At 68.5% G+C, this 12,683-nt stretch overlaps 1 protein-coding gene across 1 annotated transcript; it reads left to right on the top strand.

The window, feature by feature from the left end:
• The first annotated feature begins 6,969 nt into the window (after positions 1-6,969).
• On the top strand, positions 6,970-10,869 carry LOC308190273 (uncharacterized protein). Its single transcript, XM_080581381.1, has 4 exons — positions 6,970-7,104; positions 7,471-7,597; positions 7,823-7,936; positions 8,240-10,869. The coding sequence occupies exons 1-4, from the start codon at positions 7,096-7,098 to the stop codon at positions 9,247-9,249; spliced, it is 1,260 nt and encodes a 419-aa protein (XP_080437507.1). The 5' UTR covers positions 6,970-7,095; the 3' UTR covers positions 9,250-10,869.
• The last annotated feature ends 1,814 nt before the right edge of the window (positions 10,870-12,683 follow it).

Raw genomic sequence — 12,683 nt, forward strand, 5'->3', positions numbered from 1 at the left:
AGTCGTCAGGGGCCCCTTCCTTCACGCTATCCAAGCGTTTTGCCTTCTTTCCCCCCCCCCCCCCAGACTTCGCAGCCTCCAGAGCAACCCCCTTGACTTTCCCGCGGGCCCTTGTCGGACGACGTGTCCGCGCACTGGGGGTGCTCCGGCTGCTGCCCGCGAGCTGTCCCCGTCCTGCTCCGAGCGAGGTCCAGCACCACGAGGTGCCCTTTGTTCCTGCATCGGCACCCGCTAATGAAATCTGTTCTTCTGGGGAGAGCTAATTACACAAAGGTTAATTGAGGTGTCTCCAGCGCGGGAGTCGGGGAAGCGTGGTCTTTGGCCGAAAATACCCAACAAAGGTTTCTGCAACAACTGAGCGGTTTTTCCTTCAATTGATCTATTTTTGTGGCTGGCTGTGACATTGTCCTGTCCTCCTCCTTCTCTTCACCAGTTCCCGGGGGCAGTGGGCACGAGGCCGTGCTCCTGTGCGAGATGCGGTGCCCCCTGTCCCGGGGGAGCCTTTGGGGACCCAGGACCTCGCCACCCGCTGTCTTCCTGCCTGAGTGCAGGGAGGAGGAGACCTTGCCAGGGCTGTGTCCTGACCCTGGCCGCACCAACACAACCTGAACGAGTGAAAAACAAACCCCACAGGAGTGACTTTGGGGTGATCAGGAGGCTGTTGTTTTTTAATTTGTTTTTTTTTTGATTCAGAAATTGAGGGGCTTTTGTGGTGGGAAGTGGTGGGGGAGCTTTCCCAGGGTGAGGCTGGTCAGGCGGAGCGGTGCCGGTGCCTCCAGCACCCTGAGCGCGGCTCCTCCTGCCCCGTCCCTGTCCCCATCCCCATCCCACGGCTCCCTGCCGGCGGGGCCCCACGCGTGCCCCCATCCTCCCGTGGCTCACAGAAGCAGAGCCCACGTTCTTGGTGGGCCCTGGGGCGGCTTCAAAGGGATGGAGTCCTGCTGCGGGGCGCGCGGGGTCCTGCCGTGGGGCGCGCTGCTCCCAGCCTCACCCAGCCTTCGGTGCTCAGCGGCACCAAGTGACCTCAGTAACCCACGGCGCTAGGACGGCGCAGACCCAGAGCCGTGTCCTTGACGGTACTGGGAGGGTGATGGGCACTTTTCACCACCTCAATTTCTGCCGGCCCTTCCAGCTCCGGTCCCGCTGCAGAGAGATAATTGGGAAGCTGTCTCCCGGCCTCCTGTATTCATCTGGAGTAGCAGAGAAGGAAGAAAAGGATTTTCAGGCGTTTCATGCTTTTTGTTGGCGTCAGAGCCCGGATGGGTCCCAAGATGGGAGCGAGTCCGGGGGGCCGGGCGCTCGGTGCGCCGAGGTTTGGGTGAGCTGCGGCGCGGGGCCCGGCCGCCGTGGCCACGTGCAGGCGGCGCACGTGGGGGCACGGCCGCGCAGCCCACAACTAGGGCACCCCAAAACAGCCCCTGCGGTCACCTGCCTGTGCCAGGCTCGGAGGTGACACAGAAACGGGCGAGAAGGGAGGTATCTGTGTAGTAACCGGGACTGATCATCCGCACCGAGCGCTCCGGCGGAGCACGGCACTGACATAACCGCTCCTCAAGGTGGAAAATGTCCTTGGGAGCCCGGGGGTCTCGTGTCCGCCTGCAGGCTCCCTGCGCGGCCCTGCCTCAGCGCCGGCCTGGAAAGGCTCCGCCGGCAGCACGGCGCCGCTCGGCGCGGGCTCGCCCTGCTCCAACTGCCCCAGTTTCCCCCGAAACTTTCTCACCCCGCCTCGCGGTTCTGGAGCACGGGGTCAGGAGCAGATGGGGCGACAGGAGGCTGCCTGCGGGGCGGGGGGGCTGCTCCTGCCCGATGATAGCCTGCGAAGGGCTGCAATATGTCTCTGTGCTTGGTGCAACGTTCCTGGCTGCTGGCCTTTCAGTTCTGCGTACCCCAGCGTGCCGAAGCAGCCTGGCCGGCTTGCCAGAAACCAGGAAAAATAAAAATCCCCACTTGGTGCCCGTGGGAAGCTGGAGTGCTGACGCGTGCAGGTGAATGCTGACGGCACAGGTCGTGGTTTGGAGGAACGGCGCTCGCAGAAGGGGGTGCAGCACATCTGTCAGCCGTCAAGAAAATCATTTTTCCCTGGAAAGCGAAGCGTGGGGGCAGCCGGTGTGCAAGTAGGGCAGCATATGGACCAGCGACACCCCGGGGGGCACGGAGCCATTCCCCACGCTATGGAGAAGCTCGCTGCCTCCCCGGGCACGGCGCTGCCGCTGTCCGGGGGCTGCCCTGCGTGTGGCGAGTGGTGCTGGTCCTGAATCCTGCCCTCCTGGGGCACAGGGGGAAGGTGCCTGCCGGTATGTGCCTGTCCCTGCACCACGAGGCCGCCTGTGCCCAGCGCCCTGCCAGCAATGGGGCGAGCGGCACGGAGCTGTGCGCTGCGGGGCTCTTGGTGGCACCAGGGCCGGGCTGGTGACTGTCCCCTGCGGGCGATGGGGCTCTGGGTGTGGGAGCAGACAGGGCAATTTGTCCCGGCCTGATGTGAACCAATGGGGACATCTCCAGGGTGCTGGGGAAGGGGCTTGTCACAAGGAAATCCCAGGAACAAACAGGGATCGCGGCACCTCTGCCTGCTCTAGCGCCGGAAGCTCCCCAGTGGGGCTCTGTGAGCCCAGGCCCGCCAGCTCCGGCCTCTGTGGCACTGCTGGCACGGGCACGGCGCGGGTTTGTGCACGGGACCAGCCCAGCATGGGCAGGAGGGCTGCTGGCACCGCAGGGACACGCTGCTCCTGAGCTTGCGTTTTGGTGCCAGCCTGTGCCCGTGGCTCGTGCCCGACCGAGGCCACCTGCCCTTGGCCGTGAGCCCGCAGCGAGGTTTAATCAGAGCTGGCACTGGGCCCTGCCGCATCAGCCGGCACCTGGGTGGCACTGGGTGGCACTGGGTGGCACTGGGTGTCACCGCGCGGCACCGGGTGTCACCACAGGGCACAGCCCAGCCCCGGCCATGCAGCCCGTGCCCACCCTGCTGCCGCCTCCCGAGCCCCGCGGTGCTGCCGGGTGAGCGCACCGGGGGGGATTTCTCGTGCCTAAGCACAGCAGCAGCAGTTCGGTACCCAGCAGGGGCGCTTCAGCTGTCTGCAAAATTTCCGTTCTCTTTGGCAACAAAAGGAAAGGGAAAGGCATTCTCTGCGCTTTTGGAGCCTCTGGCAGGTTCTCGCCCCCTGCGCTCGTGGCCCCGTCTCTCCCTGTGCATGTCCCGTGCCCGCGGCAGCCCCGCAGCGCTGCTGGGCAGGGGGAGAGGAGGGGGCGCGGGACGTGTCCCTGTGTCCCATGTGGCATCCTGGGGGCTGCAGCCTGCAGGGAGCAGCTCTTGGCTCCCTGTGCCAGGAAAATCCTTCACTTCGCGCCTCCCGCGCGCCGAGGGGAGGTGATTTCCCGGCACGGGGGTGTTGGCGGCTTCCCCATCTGCTGGGCTCTGTCTCTGCCTTCTCTCCGTGCTGGGGATTTCACCGCGGTCCTGGTGCCCGAGGAGCCCGGCTCCAGCTCCGCGGTGTCCTGGGTGCTGCTGCGGGGCCGGGCTCTGTGCAGCCCCCGCTGCTCCCGGGGGGGCTGCTGCTTTCTGCGCTGTCCTGGGCGCGGAGCAGAGCGAGGGGCGCAGCGGGGTGCAGGCTGCGTGCCTTTAAGGCTCTGCAGATTTGGGGGTCGGGGGGAGCTGGTGGTGGGAATGGCAGAGACGCGAAGGGAAAGGGCTGCGGTCTAAAAACTCGCCCTGCTCAGCGTTATGTAACCAGGCAGACCGTCGTCGTCATTACCTTTTCAGCTGTTTTTCTCGGCAGGCAGCCCAGCACCACGCAGCTGCTCGCTCACTGCCCCACAGTGGGATGGGAAAATCTTGCGGGTTGAGATAAAGGCAGTTTAACCGGCGGAGCAAAAGCTGCTTGCGAGCAAAGCAAACCGAGGAATTCCATCCCTGCTTCCCATCAGCAGGCAGGCGCTCGGCCACGTCCAGGAGAGCAGGGCTCATCGTGCGTTACGGTTTCTTGGGAAGACAAACGCCATCGCTCTGAAAGTCCCCCGCTCATCCTTCCTTGCCCCAGCTTTTATTGCGTGATGCCACAGGCTGTGGGCCGTCCCTTTGGGTCAGCTCTCCCAGCTGTGTCCCCCCCCCCAGGTCCTGGTGCACCCCTCGCCTGCTCACCAGCAAGGCAGCACGAGAAGCAGAAAAGTCCTTGGCTCTGTGGGGGGGACGGGGGCAGCAGCAACCAAATGTCGGTCACCAACACCCCCCTGGGGAGGGGACGTCGTGCTGGGTGCAGGGGCTCTGAGCTCTGCTGAGGCTTCCCCTGCACCCGGGGCTGTGCGGTGCAGGATACGGGCGCTGCCCACGTCCTGCCCTGGGGACAGGAGCATCAGCAGCACCCCGAGGACCGGGGGCCTGGGGTCGGTCTCTGCATGGGTGCATGTGGCAGGGACGTGTTGGTGCAAAGCGCGCTCACCTCCAAGGCCTGGGTTTTCTCCCCCATGACCTCAGGTTTGGGTGCCCAGCCCTGCTCGCAGTGCGGCCGGCACAGGCTGTACGGGGACATGGCGGTGCCAGCCCCGCCACAGCCGCCCTCGTGCTCCTCACCCCTAATGTCACGGCCTCCCCGGCCTTAAAACACAAACAGCACTTCTGTTAGGTGATTGCCAACCAGAGCTGTGATTCTGGGGACCGGTTTAACTTGGTGCCTGGAGTACCAGGACGGGCATTGCCCGGGGTGAGGAGCCGCTGGGAGCACCGCATGCGGCGCGGTTCGGCACGGTGCGGTACCGCCAGCCCTGCGCACGCCATCTCCCCCCCGCGTGCTCGTTGATGCGTGAGCTGTGCGGGAGGGAGCGCAGCCCGCTGTCTCCTACCCAGCCGCTTTTAACCGAGCCCTGTGCAGTTTCTCTCGGCTTTCATCCTGCAGTTTCCCTCGGCTTTCATCCCAGCGCACGCAGCTGTGCACATCCCCATCCCCACCCGTGCCGCCAGCCCCCTGCGGGGCTGCCTCCCCCCGTGCCTCCTGCAGGAGAAGGCTCCGTGTCCGCTCTGCCCACGTGTTCCTGCGCTCTGCCCACATTTCCTCACCACCCCAACGCCACCCCCGTGTCGGGGGCTCTGCAGCCCTGCACGGCCAGGGCCTGTTGGGCACCCGCTGCAGCCTGCGCCCCGCTGCTCCAGGTCCTTGGTGCCCTGCGGAAACTTTCCTGCCCTCCCCGGGAACCTCACGCGCTCATTTTCCTCTCGTTGCGGCTCATGTACCTCCCAGGCAACATTTTTAGACGTTTGCCCTACTTGCGAAAGACGATTTATTTTCTTGTCGGGTGACACCTGCCGGGGCAGGCGCGCAGCTTCCCGTTCTGCTCTGCCGCTGCAGCCCGGTCCCCACCCAATGGGGGTCCGGGAGGGGGCGCGGGGACGAGGACCCCCCTGGTTCCTGGGGGTGCGTTGGGCTCTGTGCTGCCTTCTCTGCCGATTGTGCGGTCAATGCTAAAAGGGATCGGGAACACAGCGGCACGGGGTAACGCCGCCCTCTGCTCCAGCCTTTGTGAGGGTCGGGTCCCTGCGGCCCCCTCTGGATGCTGCCGCCCACCCTGTGTCGGGACCACGGCTCCCAGCGGGGCTGCACCCCCTGCGCCTTGGGGCTGTGCTGCCTTGCAAGGTGGGCACCCCAATAATCGGGTGACCCAATATCAGATACCCCAATAACCCCACACCCCAATAATCAGGCACCCCAATAACCCAGTACCCCAATAATCAGACACCCCCAATAATGAGGCACCCCCAATAACCAGGCACCTCAATAACTCAGTACCTCAATAATTGGTCACCCCAATAACCCAGCACCCAAAAAAACCCAGCATCCCAATAATCAGGCACCTCAGTAACTGGGCACCTAAATAACTCAAGCACCCTGATAAACCCATCCCAATAACCCCGCACCCCAATAATGGGGCACCCCAATAACCCAGCAGCCCAATAACCATGGTTCCCAATATGCGGGCAACCCAAAAGCTGTGCACCCCAGTAACCTGGCATCACGATAACCTGCACACTGTGAATAAACTGGGCATAGCCCTGCACCCCAATAACTGCGTACCCCCCGTAACCCAGACACCCCCAATAACTGCGCACCTCAAAACCTCACCAGCGCAGCACTGCGGTGCCGGGGGGAGCCCACCCTGCGGTGTCGGGAGGCGGACACGGCCCCCCCCGGGGGCAGGAGGCTCCTGGCTCCGCGCGGGGGCCGTGCCGCTGTCCCCCAGCCCCGTGGTGCAGCAGCCGCGTGCCTCAGTTTCCCTGTCTGCGAGCGGGGCGGTGCTGACAGTGCTGCGGGGGCTGCGGGGGGAAGCGCCCGGGGGCGGGGGGGGCTGCGTGCTCCGGGCCCGGAGCTGGGGGCGCGGGGGGGCTCCCGGACAGGGCTGCGGGCAGGGCAGGGCTCTGCCGGCCCCGGAGCCCGACGCGGGCCGTTTCTCGCAGCGGGCTCCTGCGGGCACCGGTAACCCCCGGGCTCCCCGTGCAGCGCGGCTCCGGCACCTCTGAGGGCCGGGGGGCAGCGGCCGGGGCCGGGCGCGGATCCCGGGGTGCGCAGCCGGGCAGGGCGCTGCTGGCGAGGACGGGGCCCGGCCGCCGCCTGCTCCGGCCTCTCCCACGGCCCGGGTGCCGGCACCGCCGCTATCGGTGCCAGGCCCGCCGGTACCGGGGGCTCTCCCTGCCGCCACCGGGGCGGCGCAGCGGGGTCCCCGCCTGCCCAAAGCGGCGGCTGCGGGGCGGCGAGGCCCGGAACGGCACCCGGCCTCGCCGGGGGAGCACCGGATCGGTAGCGGCGAGCAGGCCGGGGGGGCGCCCGGTGCCGGTGCTCCCGGTGCCGGTGCTCCCGGTGCCGGTGCTCCCCGCGCGCGATGCTCCCCGCGCGCGATGCGCCCCCGGTGCTGACGCCGCCCGGTGCCGGTGCTCCCCACGGCTGATGCTCACCGGTGCAGACACCGCCCGGTGCTCCCCGCCCCGCCCCGCCCCGCTCCGCCCCCGCCGTCCCCTTCCGGGCCCGCCCCGGTGGTGGCTCCGCCGGCGCCATCGCGGCGTGGCCGCCCCGAGCCGGGGGCTCCCGGTGCCGCCGCCTCCCGCCCGCGGCAGCGATGCAGCGGGTGCGGCCCGCGGGACCCCGCGCCCGGGAGGGGAGGGGCAGGCGGGGGGAGCCCCGGGGGGGCCGGTCCCCGGGGCAGCTCCTTCTCGTCCCGGTGCCCGGTTCTGGCCCGGTAGCTGCGGGCCGGGCTGTGCCGTGCCCTGCGTGCGGAGCGCACAGACCCTGCCCGGCCGGGGTCCGGGCGGCCCGCGGGTGGGGACGGGGATGGGGATGGGGATGGGGTGGGATGGGGATGCTCCAGGAACCGTGACATGCCACGGCCCCGCGTGTCCCCCGGGCACTGCAGGTGCCACATCCCGCCGGGAGCAGCGGGCGGGGATGGAGCCGCCGGACCCCCGGGCCCCTCAGCCCCGGCTTTGCTTTCCAGGCTGCAGTGGCGTTTGAGGACGTGGCCATCTACTTCTCCCCCGAGGAGTGGGTAGAGCTGGCGGCGTGGCAGCGGGAGCTGTACCAGGAGGTGATGATGGACAACTACGACCTGGTCGCCTGCCTGGGTAAGGAGGAGCCGTGCCGGGGCCCAGGCTGGCCAAAAACGTGCATGGGCAGCGCTCTGGGCACCCCAGCCCCACTGCTCCCAGCTTCGGTGCCACTGCTGGGGCTGGCACCAGCAGCTTTGGGTGGCACTGTTGGCACCCCTGGCATGTCCCTGGGGTCTCTGGTGGTGATGACACTCCCCGGGTATGCTCCGGGGGATACTGAGGGGTCTCTCCCCCACGCAGGCTCTGTTGACGTCTCATCCAAGCTCATCCACAAAATGGAGCCTGAGGAGGAGTCGTGCGGGGGGGCTCCCCCTGGTGATGGGGACGGAGCAACTCCCGACACCGCTGCCATTGGTGAGTGACGTGGGGCGCAGCCCCCCCCGGTGCCTGGGGACAGCGGGCTGGAAGCTGGGGCAGGTTCCGTGCGTCGTGGGCAGGAGCCCCGAGCTGTGCCGTGAGGCCGGCGGCTCCAGCCAGAGGTGGGGGCATTGCAGCTTGGCCTTCCCCAGGGCCCCCACCCCGTGGCACCAGAGGGGCGAGGGGAGGCTGCAGCGCTGCGCCCAGGTGAGGGGCTGGTGCTGCCCACGTGGCGGCTTCGTCGGGCTGTGGGGACACTGCTGGGACAATTCCCTGATGCTGTGCCTCCGCTCCCTGCAGCTGCCCGGGGCAGGACGGCTGGCGAGGACCCGCCTGGGGACGGTGACCAGGGACGCTCGGTCCCACCTGCGCCGCTGGCCGGGGGTGCCAAGGAGCTGGGGTGCCCCCCTCTGTGCCCTGGCTGGTGCGAGGCAGGGACCTGGGGCTCCCCCGGGAGGATGGGGGCGTGGGAGCAGGGCGAGCGGCCGCTGGAGCCGGCGGCGGCCGGGGGGCTCCTCATCTGCGGCACCTGCGGGGAGAACTTCGAGGACGCGGCCAGCCTGGGCGCGCACCAGGGCGAGCACCTCGGCCCGGCGCCCACCCACGAGTGCGCAGCCTGCGGGAAGGTTTTCCAGCACCACCGCAACCTCCTGACGCACAAGAAGCACCGGGGCCGGCACCGGCACGCCTGCGCCGAGTGCGGCCGCACCTTCTGCCTGCGAGGGGACCTGCTGCGGCACCGGGCCTGCCACGCGGGCGAGGGCGGCTACCCCTGCGCGCTCTGCGGCCGGCGCTTCCGCCACAAGCGGGACCTGCAGGCGCACCGCCAGGAGCACGCGGCCGCCGCGCCGCGCCAGTGCCCAGAGTGCGAGAAGCGCTTCGAGGACGAGGCCAGCCTGAGCCGGCACCGGGCCACCCACGTCGAGGAGCGGCCCTTCGTCTGCGGGCGCTGCAACCGCAGCTTCAGCTGGAAGGAGAGCCTGATGATCCACCAGCGCAGCCACGCGCCCGAGCGCTCCCACAAGTGCCCCGTCTGCAGCCGCAGCTTCAGCCGCAGCGGGAACCTGCTGGTGCACCAGCGCGTGCACACGGGCGAGCGGCCCTACGCCTGCGCCCAGTGCGACAAGGCCTTCTGCAACAAGGCCAACCTCATCACGCACAAGAAGCTCCACCGGCGCTACAAGACTTTCGCCTGCGCCCAGTGCAGGCTGGGCTTCAGCTCCAAGAGCAAGCTGCTCCTGCACCTGCGGGCGCATGGAGACAGCGGGACCTTCGGCACGGGGGGCGACCCGCCGGACGGGCGGCCGTAGCTCTCAAACATGGCTTGGGACTTCACCCTGACCCCTCAGGACCTCAAGGAATTCCCACCCTGGGTGCTTCCCCTGGTGCCCAGGCGGGGCTGGGAAGCAGCAGCCTCCTGGCAGCCGGCGGAGCTGCCCGGGTGTCTTCGTGTCCTCGTCTGTGCTCAAAGCCAGGAGAGCGACGGGAGCGTGGAGCCTGGGCGGCTGCAGCCGAGCTGGAAAGACCCCGTGCTGCTGTGCCCCCGGCTGGCAGGGCAGAGGGGAGCTTTGAGCCCTGGGCCCTGCTCGCAGGGCTGGCTCCCTGCTGCCACCCAGCCCCTGGCTGCCCGCATTGGGCTGGGGGCGCTGGGGGGCAGCACCCAGGACCCCTGCCCCGTTCCCAGGACCTTGAGCTACCTCCTGACCCCAGCACCTCGGGGCTGTGCAGTGCAAGTAAGGGGAGGCTCCTGTGGCCGCTTTGGGGAGGCCACAGCCTCTCCCACTCCCGAGCAGCCCCCCAGGATGTGGCCCTGCCTGGGGGAGGCTGGGACCATGGGAGGGGGGCCCTGAACAGGGTACCCCCGGCCTGAGTGCCGGCTGCTGCAGACCCCACCTCGGTGAAGGAGAGCGGGCTGGCCTCCGCATCAGGATCAACACCGAGGGGCAGGACGAGGACCCCGTGCCCCCGGCCCCTGGGGCTGCCCGCACTGCACGGCACCAGACGCGCTTCCAGTCCCGCTGCGTGCCCCGCTCACCGGCATCGCCCCCTTCCCAGGCCCGGGAGCTGGGGGGGCCCTTCCTGGCTGTGCTGCGCTCCGGGAGCTTTTGCTCCCCGTGCAGCCGGCGGGGTGGCGGGGGTTCAGCAGCCCCGCTGGTGCTGGGAGAGCGCAGCCGGCTGGGCCGCTCGCCTGCCAGAGCCTGGCGTGGGGAGGTGTCCAGCCATCCGTGCACCCCGCTGTCCGTGTGTCCTGCAGCGCAGGTGACCGGGGCTCCGGTGCCTGCCCTGCTCCTGCAGCACTGGCACGCAGCTCTCGCACGGGCTCTGAGCAACTCACAGAGTGTGACTGAGCACCGGCTGCGTGGCTGGAGCCTGCACCACGGCTCCCAGCCTGCGCCCGGCCTCGGCAGGCTCGTGCCGCAGCTCGGGAGGGCAGGAGTGCTGCTGTTCCGCGAGCTGCGTTGTGCCGGCCTCGGGGAAAGGTGCCTGTGCCACAGGAGCGGTGCAGCCCTGGCGCAGGATCCGGCCGGTGCTCCCCCAGGGAGAGTTTTCCCCTCTGGGACGAGCTTTGTGCTGCCCAGCCCCTCCAGGCTTGTGGCCAAGCCCTACGGCTTTGGGGTGCACCTTCCTAGGAACTGCTGTGTGGTGCTGCGTGCTTCCTCCGTGGCCCCTGGGGTGAAGGCAGGCTTCATCGGGTGCGCCGTGAGGCTCTGCGTGCTGCTCCCCTCTGTCCTCTCCTACCGGTCACCAAGGCAGGGACCCGCTGCTGGCACTGCCCGGGTGGGCTCCTGGCCTGGGGGACGGGACGGTGGCTTTTCCCTTGGGTACCGTCACCTGGGATAGCGTCTACTTTAAGTCATGGGGCATGGTGTCACTTAATTATTAGGATGATTTGTGTATTTTCGTAGCTTAATAAAGTCCTTTTGCAGACACGTGGCTGTTTGGGTGAACCGGTGCCCCCCGGGCCGGGTGGATGGAGAGGAGCAGGAGCGATGCAGGGAGGGGTGAGGGGTTTGCTGCCTGCTCCTGGCTGCTGTGCCCTGCCTCGCCTGGTCCCCGCTGCATCGCTGCCGGGAGCCCCAGGCGTCTCCGTTCCTGGATGGCCGCGGAGGCGAGGAGCACCGGGGAGGCTGCGGTGAGCAGTGCCCATGCCGGGCCGTGCCCCTACCCTCAGGGTGCCTGATGCTCCGTGAGCTCCAGGAGCTGCGCCGCGACCGTGCCTGCTGCTCCTCTGCGTCCTGCCAGGGCGCCAGCCAGCGAGGGAGGCACGGGCACAAGGAGCAGCGGGTTGGAAGTGGCTGGCCAAGCGCCACCGGCTCGCAGCCCCGGCTGGGCACGTTTGCTGACTGCAGGGAGGAAGAGGATGCAGGTGGCTCCGGAGGATGTGCCGAGGCTCCTGGCTCCTGCCCTTGAGCAAGGCTGAGCGCGGCTTGTGGTGCCCGGCTGTGCAGCCCTCTGCCCCCAGCCACGGTTCCTGGGTGCGCGGGGTGCCTGCGCCGGCCCAAGGCCTGTGGCATTTTGGGCCGTGGGGCCCCACGTAGGTGCGGCAGCGCTGACACCTGACTTAGCAGGGTCTGGGGACACCCAGGGACAAGCAGCCTTCCTGGCGCCTCGGGTCTGCTGCCCTAAAAGGGGCTTGGCCCTCGGTGAGAGCTGGGGCGAGGAGCAGCCTCCCGTGGGGCACCACCCCGCCACCCCCTGAGCTGCCCCGAGAGGAGGCGCAGGTCCCAGGGGCATCCCCTGCTCTGGGGTGTCCCAGGGCTGCGCTGGGGCTGCTCCTGGCATGGGCTGTTGTCCTGCAGCACCTTGGGGGTGCTCGTTTTGCCCTGTGTGGTGTGTGGCTCCTTGCTGCTGGGACGGGGCAGGACGGTGCTGGGGGGACCTGCTCGGGGGTGCTGCTCCCCTCTGCGGAGCCACCAGGATGCGCCGAAGCCTGAGCAGCACCGAGAGGTCGATGGGTGGCTCTGAGCGGGACCCTGCGTTGCCTCCTGGGTGCCATCGGGAGCGCGACGCCTCCGGGCTGCGCCAGCATCACCGCCCTGCATCCTGCCGCCACCCAGCCCAGCGGGGCCAGCATCCCACGCTGGCCCCATGCAGCGCTCCCGGGGGGCACGGCCATTCTGCACCCCCTGCTGTGCCCCCCCCAACCCCGGGGCCAGCCCCTGCCACAGCCCCTGCCGTTGGGTGTCCCCAGGGCCCTGGGGCCTGCAGAGCCGGGACGCTGCCCTCGCTGCAGCCTCACATCCCAGGGACCGCGGCCAAGCGCCACCTGCTCAGGCGCAGGAGGCTGTGCAGTGCTCACATCCTGCTGGTCTCAGGGCACGTGCGAGCTCAGACAAAGACCTGATCAATCTCCGCGTTAATCCAGCCGCAGCGGCAGGGCCTTTTCCCTCGGGAGCCGCAGTGCTCCCAGCAGCACGCGCTCGCTGCAGCACTGCCGCGCACCGCGGCCGTCTCGCGGAGGGCGTTTGCTCCCTCTGCCAGCCGGAGCTCTGCTGCTGTTGGCCGTGCTGTGGTACCAAGCTCAGTGGATGGCACCATAATTTTCGTTTTTACTGGCGGTAGAATAATGGCCAATCACAGAAACAGCAAAAACAGAGAGAAGCTGATCCCGGGGCTGTCGTGGGTGCGAGCGCCCTCCTCCACAGCGCTGCCAGGAGTGGATGGAGCACGGCAGTGGCGGTGAAGGCAGCCGGGTGCCGGTCCCAAAACGCTGCGGTGCAGCAGGACGGGTGCCCGCTGCACA

Source organism: Anser brachyrhynchus (genome assembly GCF_964034855.1).
Source record: "Anser brachyrhynchus genome assembly, chromosome: 2".
In the NCBI taxonomy this organism is placed as follows: domain Eukaryota; kingdom Metazoa; phylum Chordata; class Aves; order Anseriformes; family Anatidae; genus Anser; species Anser brachyrhynchus.

What these genes read in the sequence shown, in the direction of transcription:
- LOC308190273 (XM_080581381.1), top strand. An exon ending in CGACCTGGTCGCCTGCCTGG is followed by an intron (nt 7,598 to 7,822) that starts GTAAGGAGGAGC and finishes TCCCCCACGCAG; the next exon opens with GCTCTGTTGACGTCTCATCC. An exon ending in TCCCGACACCGCTGCCATTG is followed by an intron (nt 7,937 to 8,239) that starts GTGAGTGACGTG and finishes CGCTCCCTGCAG; the next exon opens with CTGCCCGGGGCAGGACGGCT.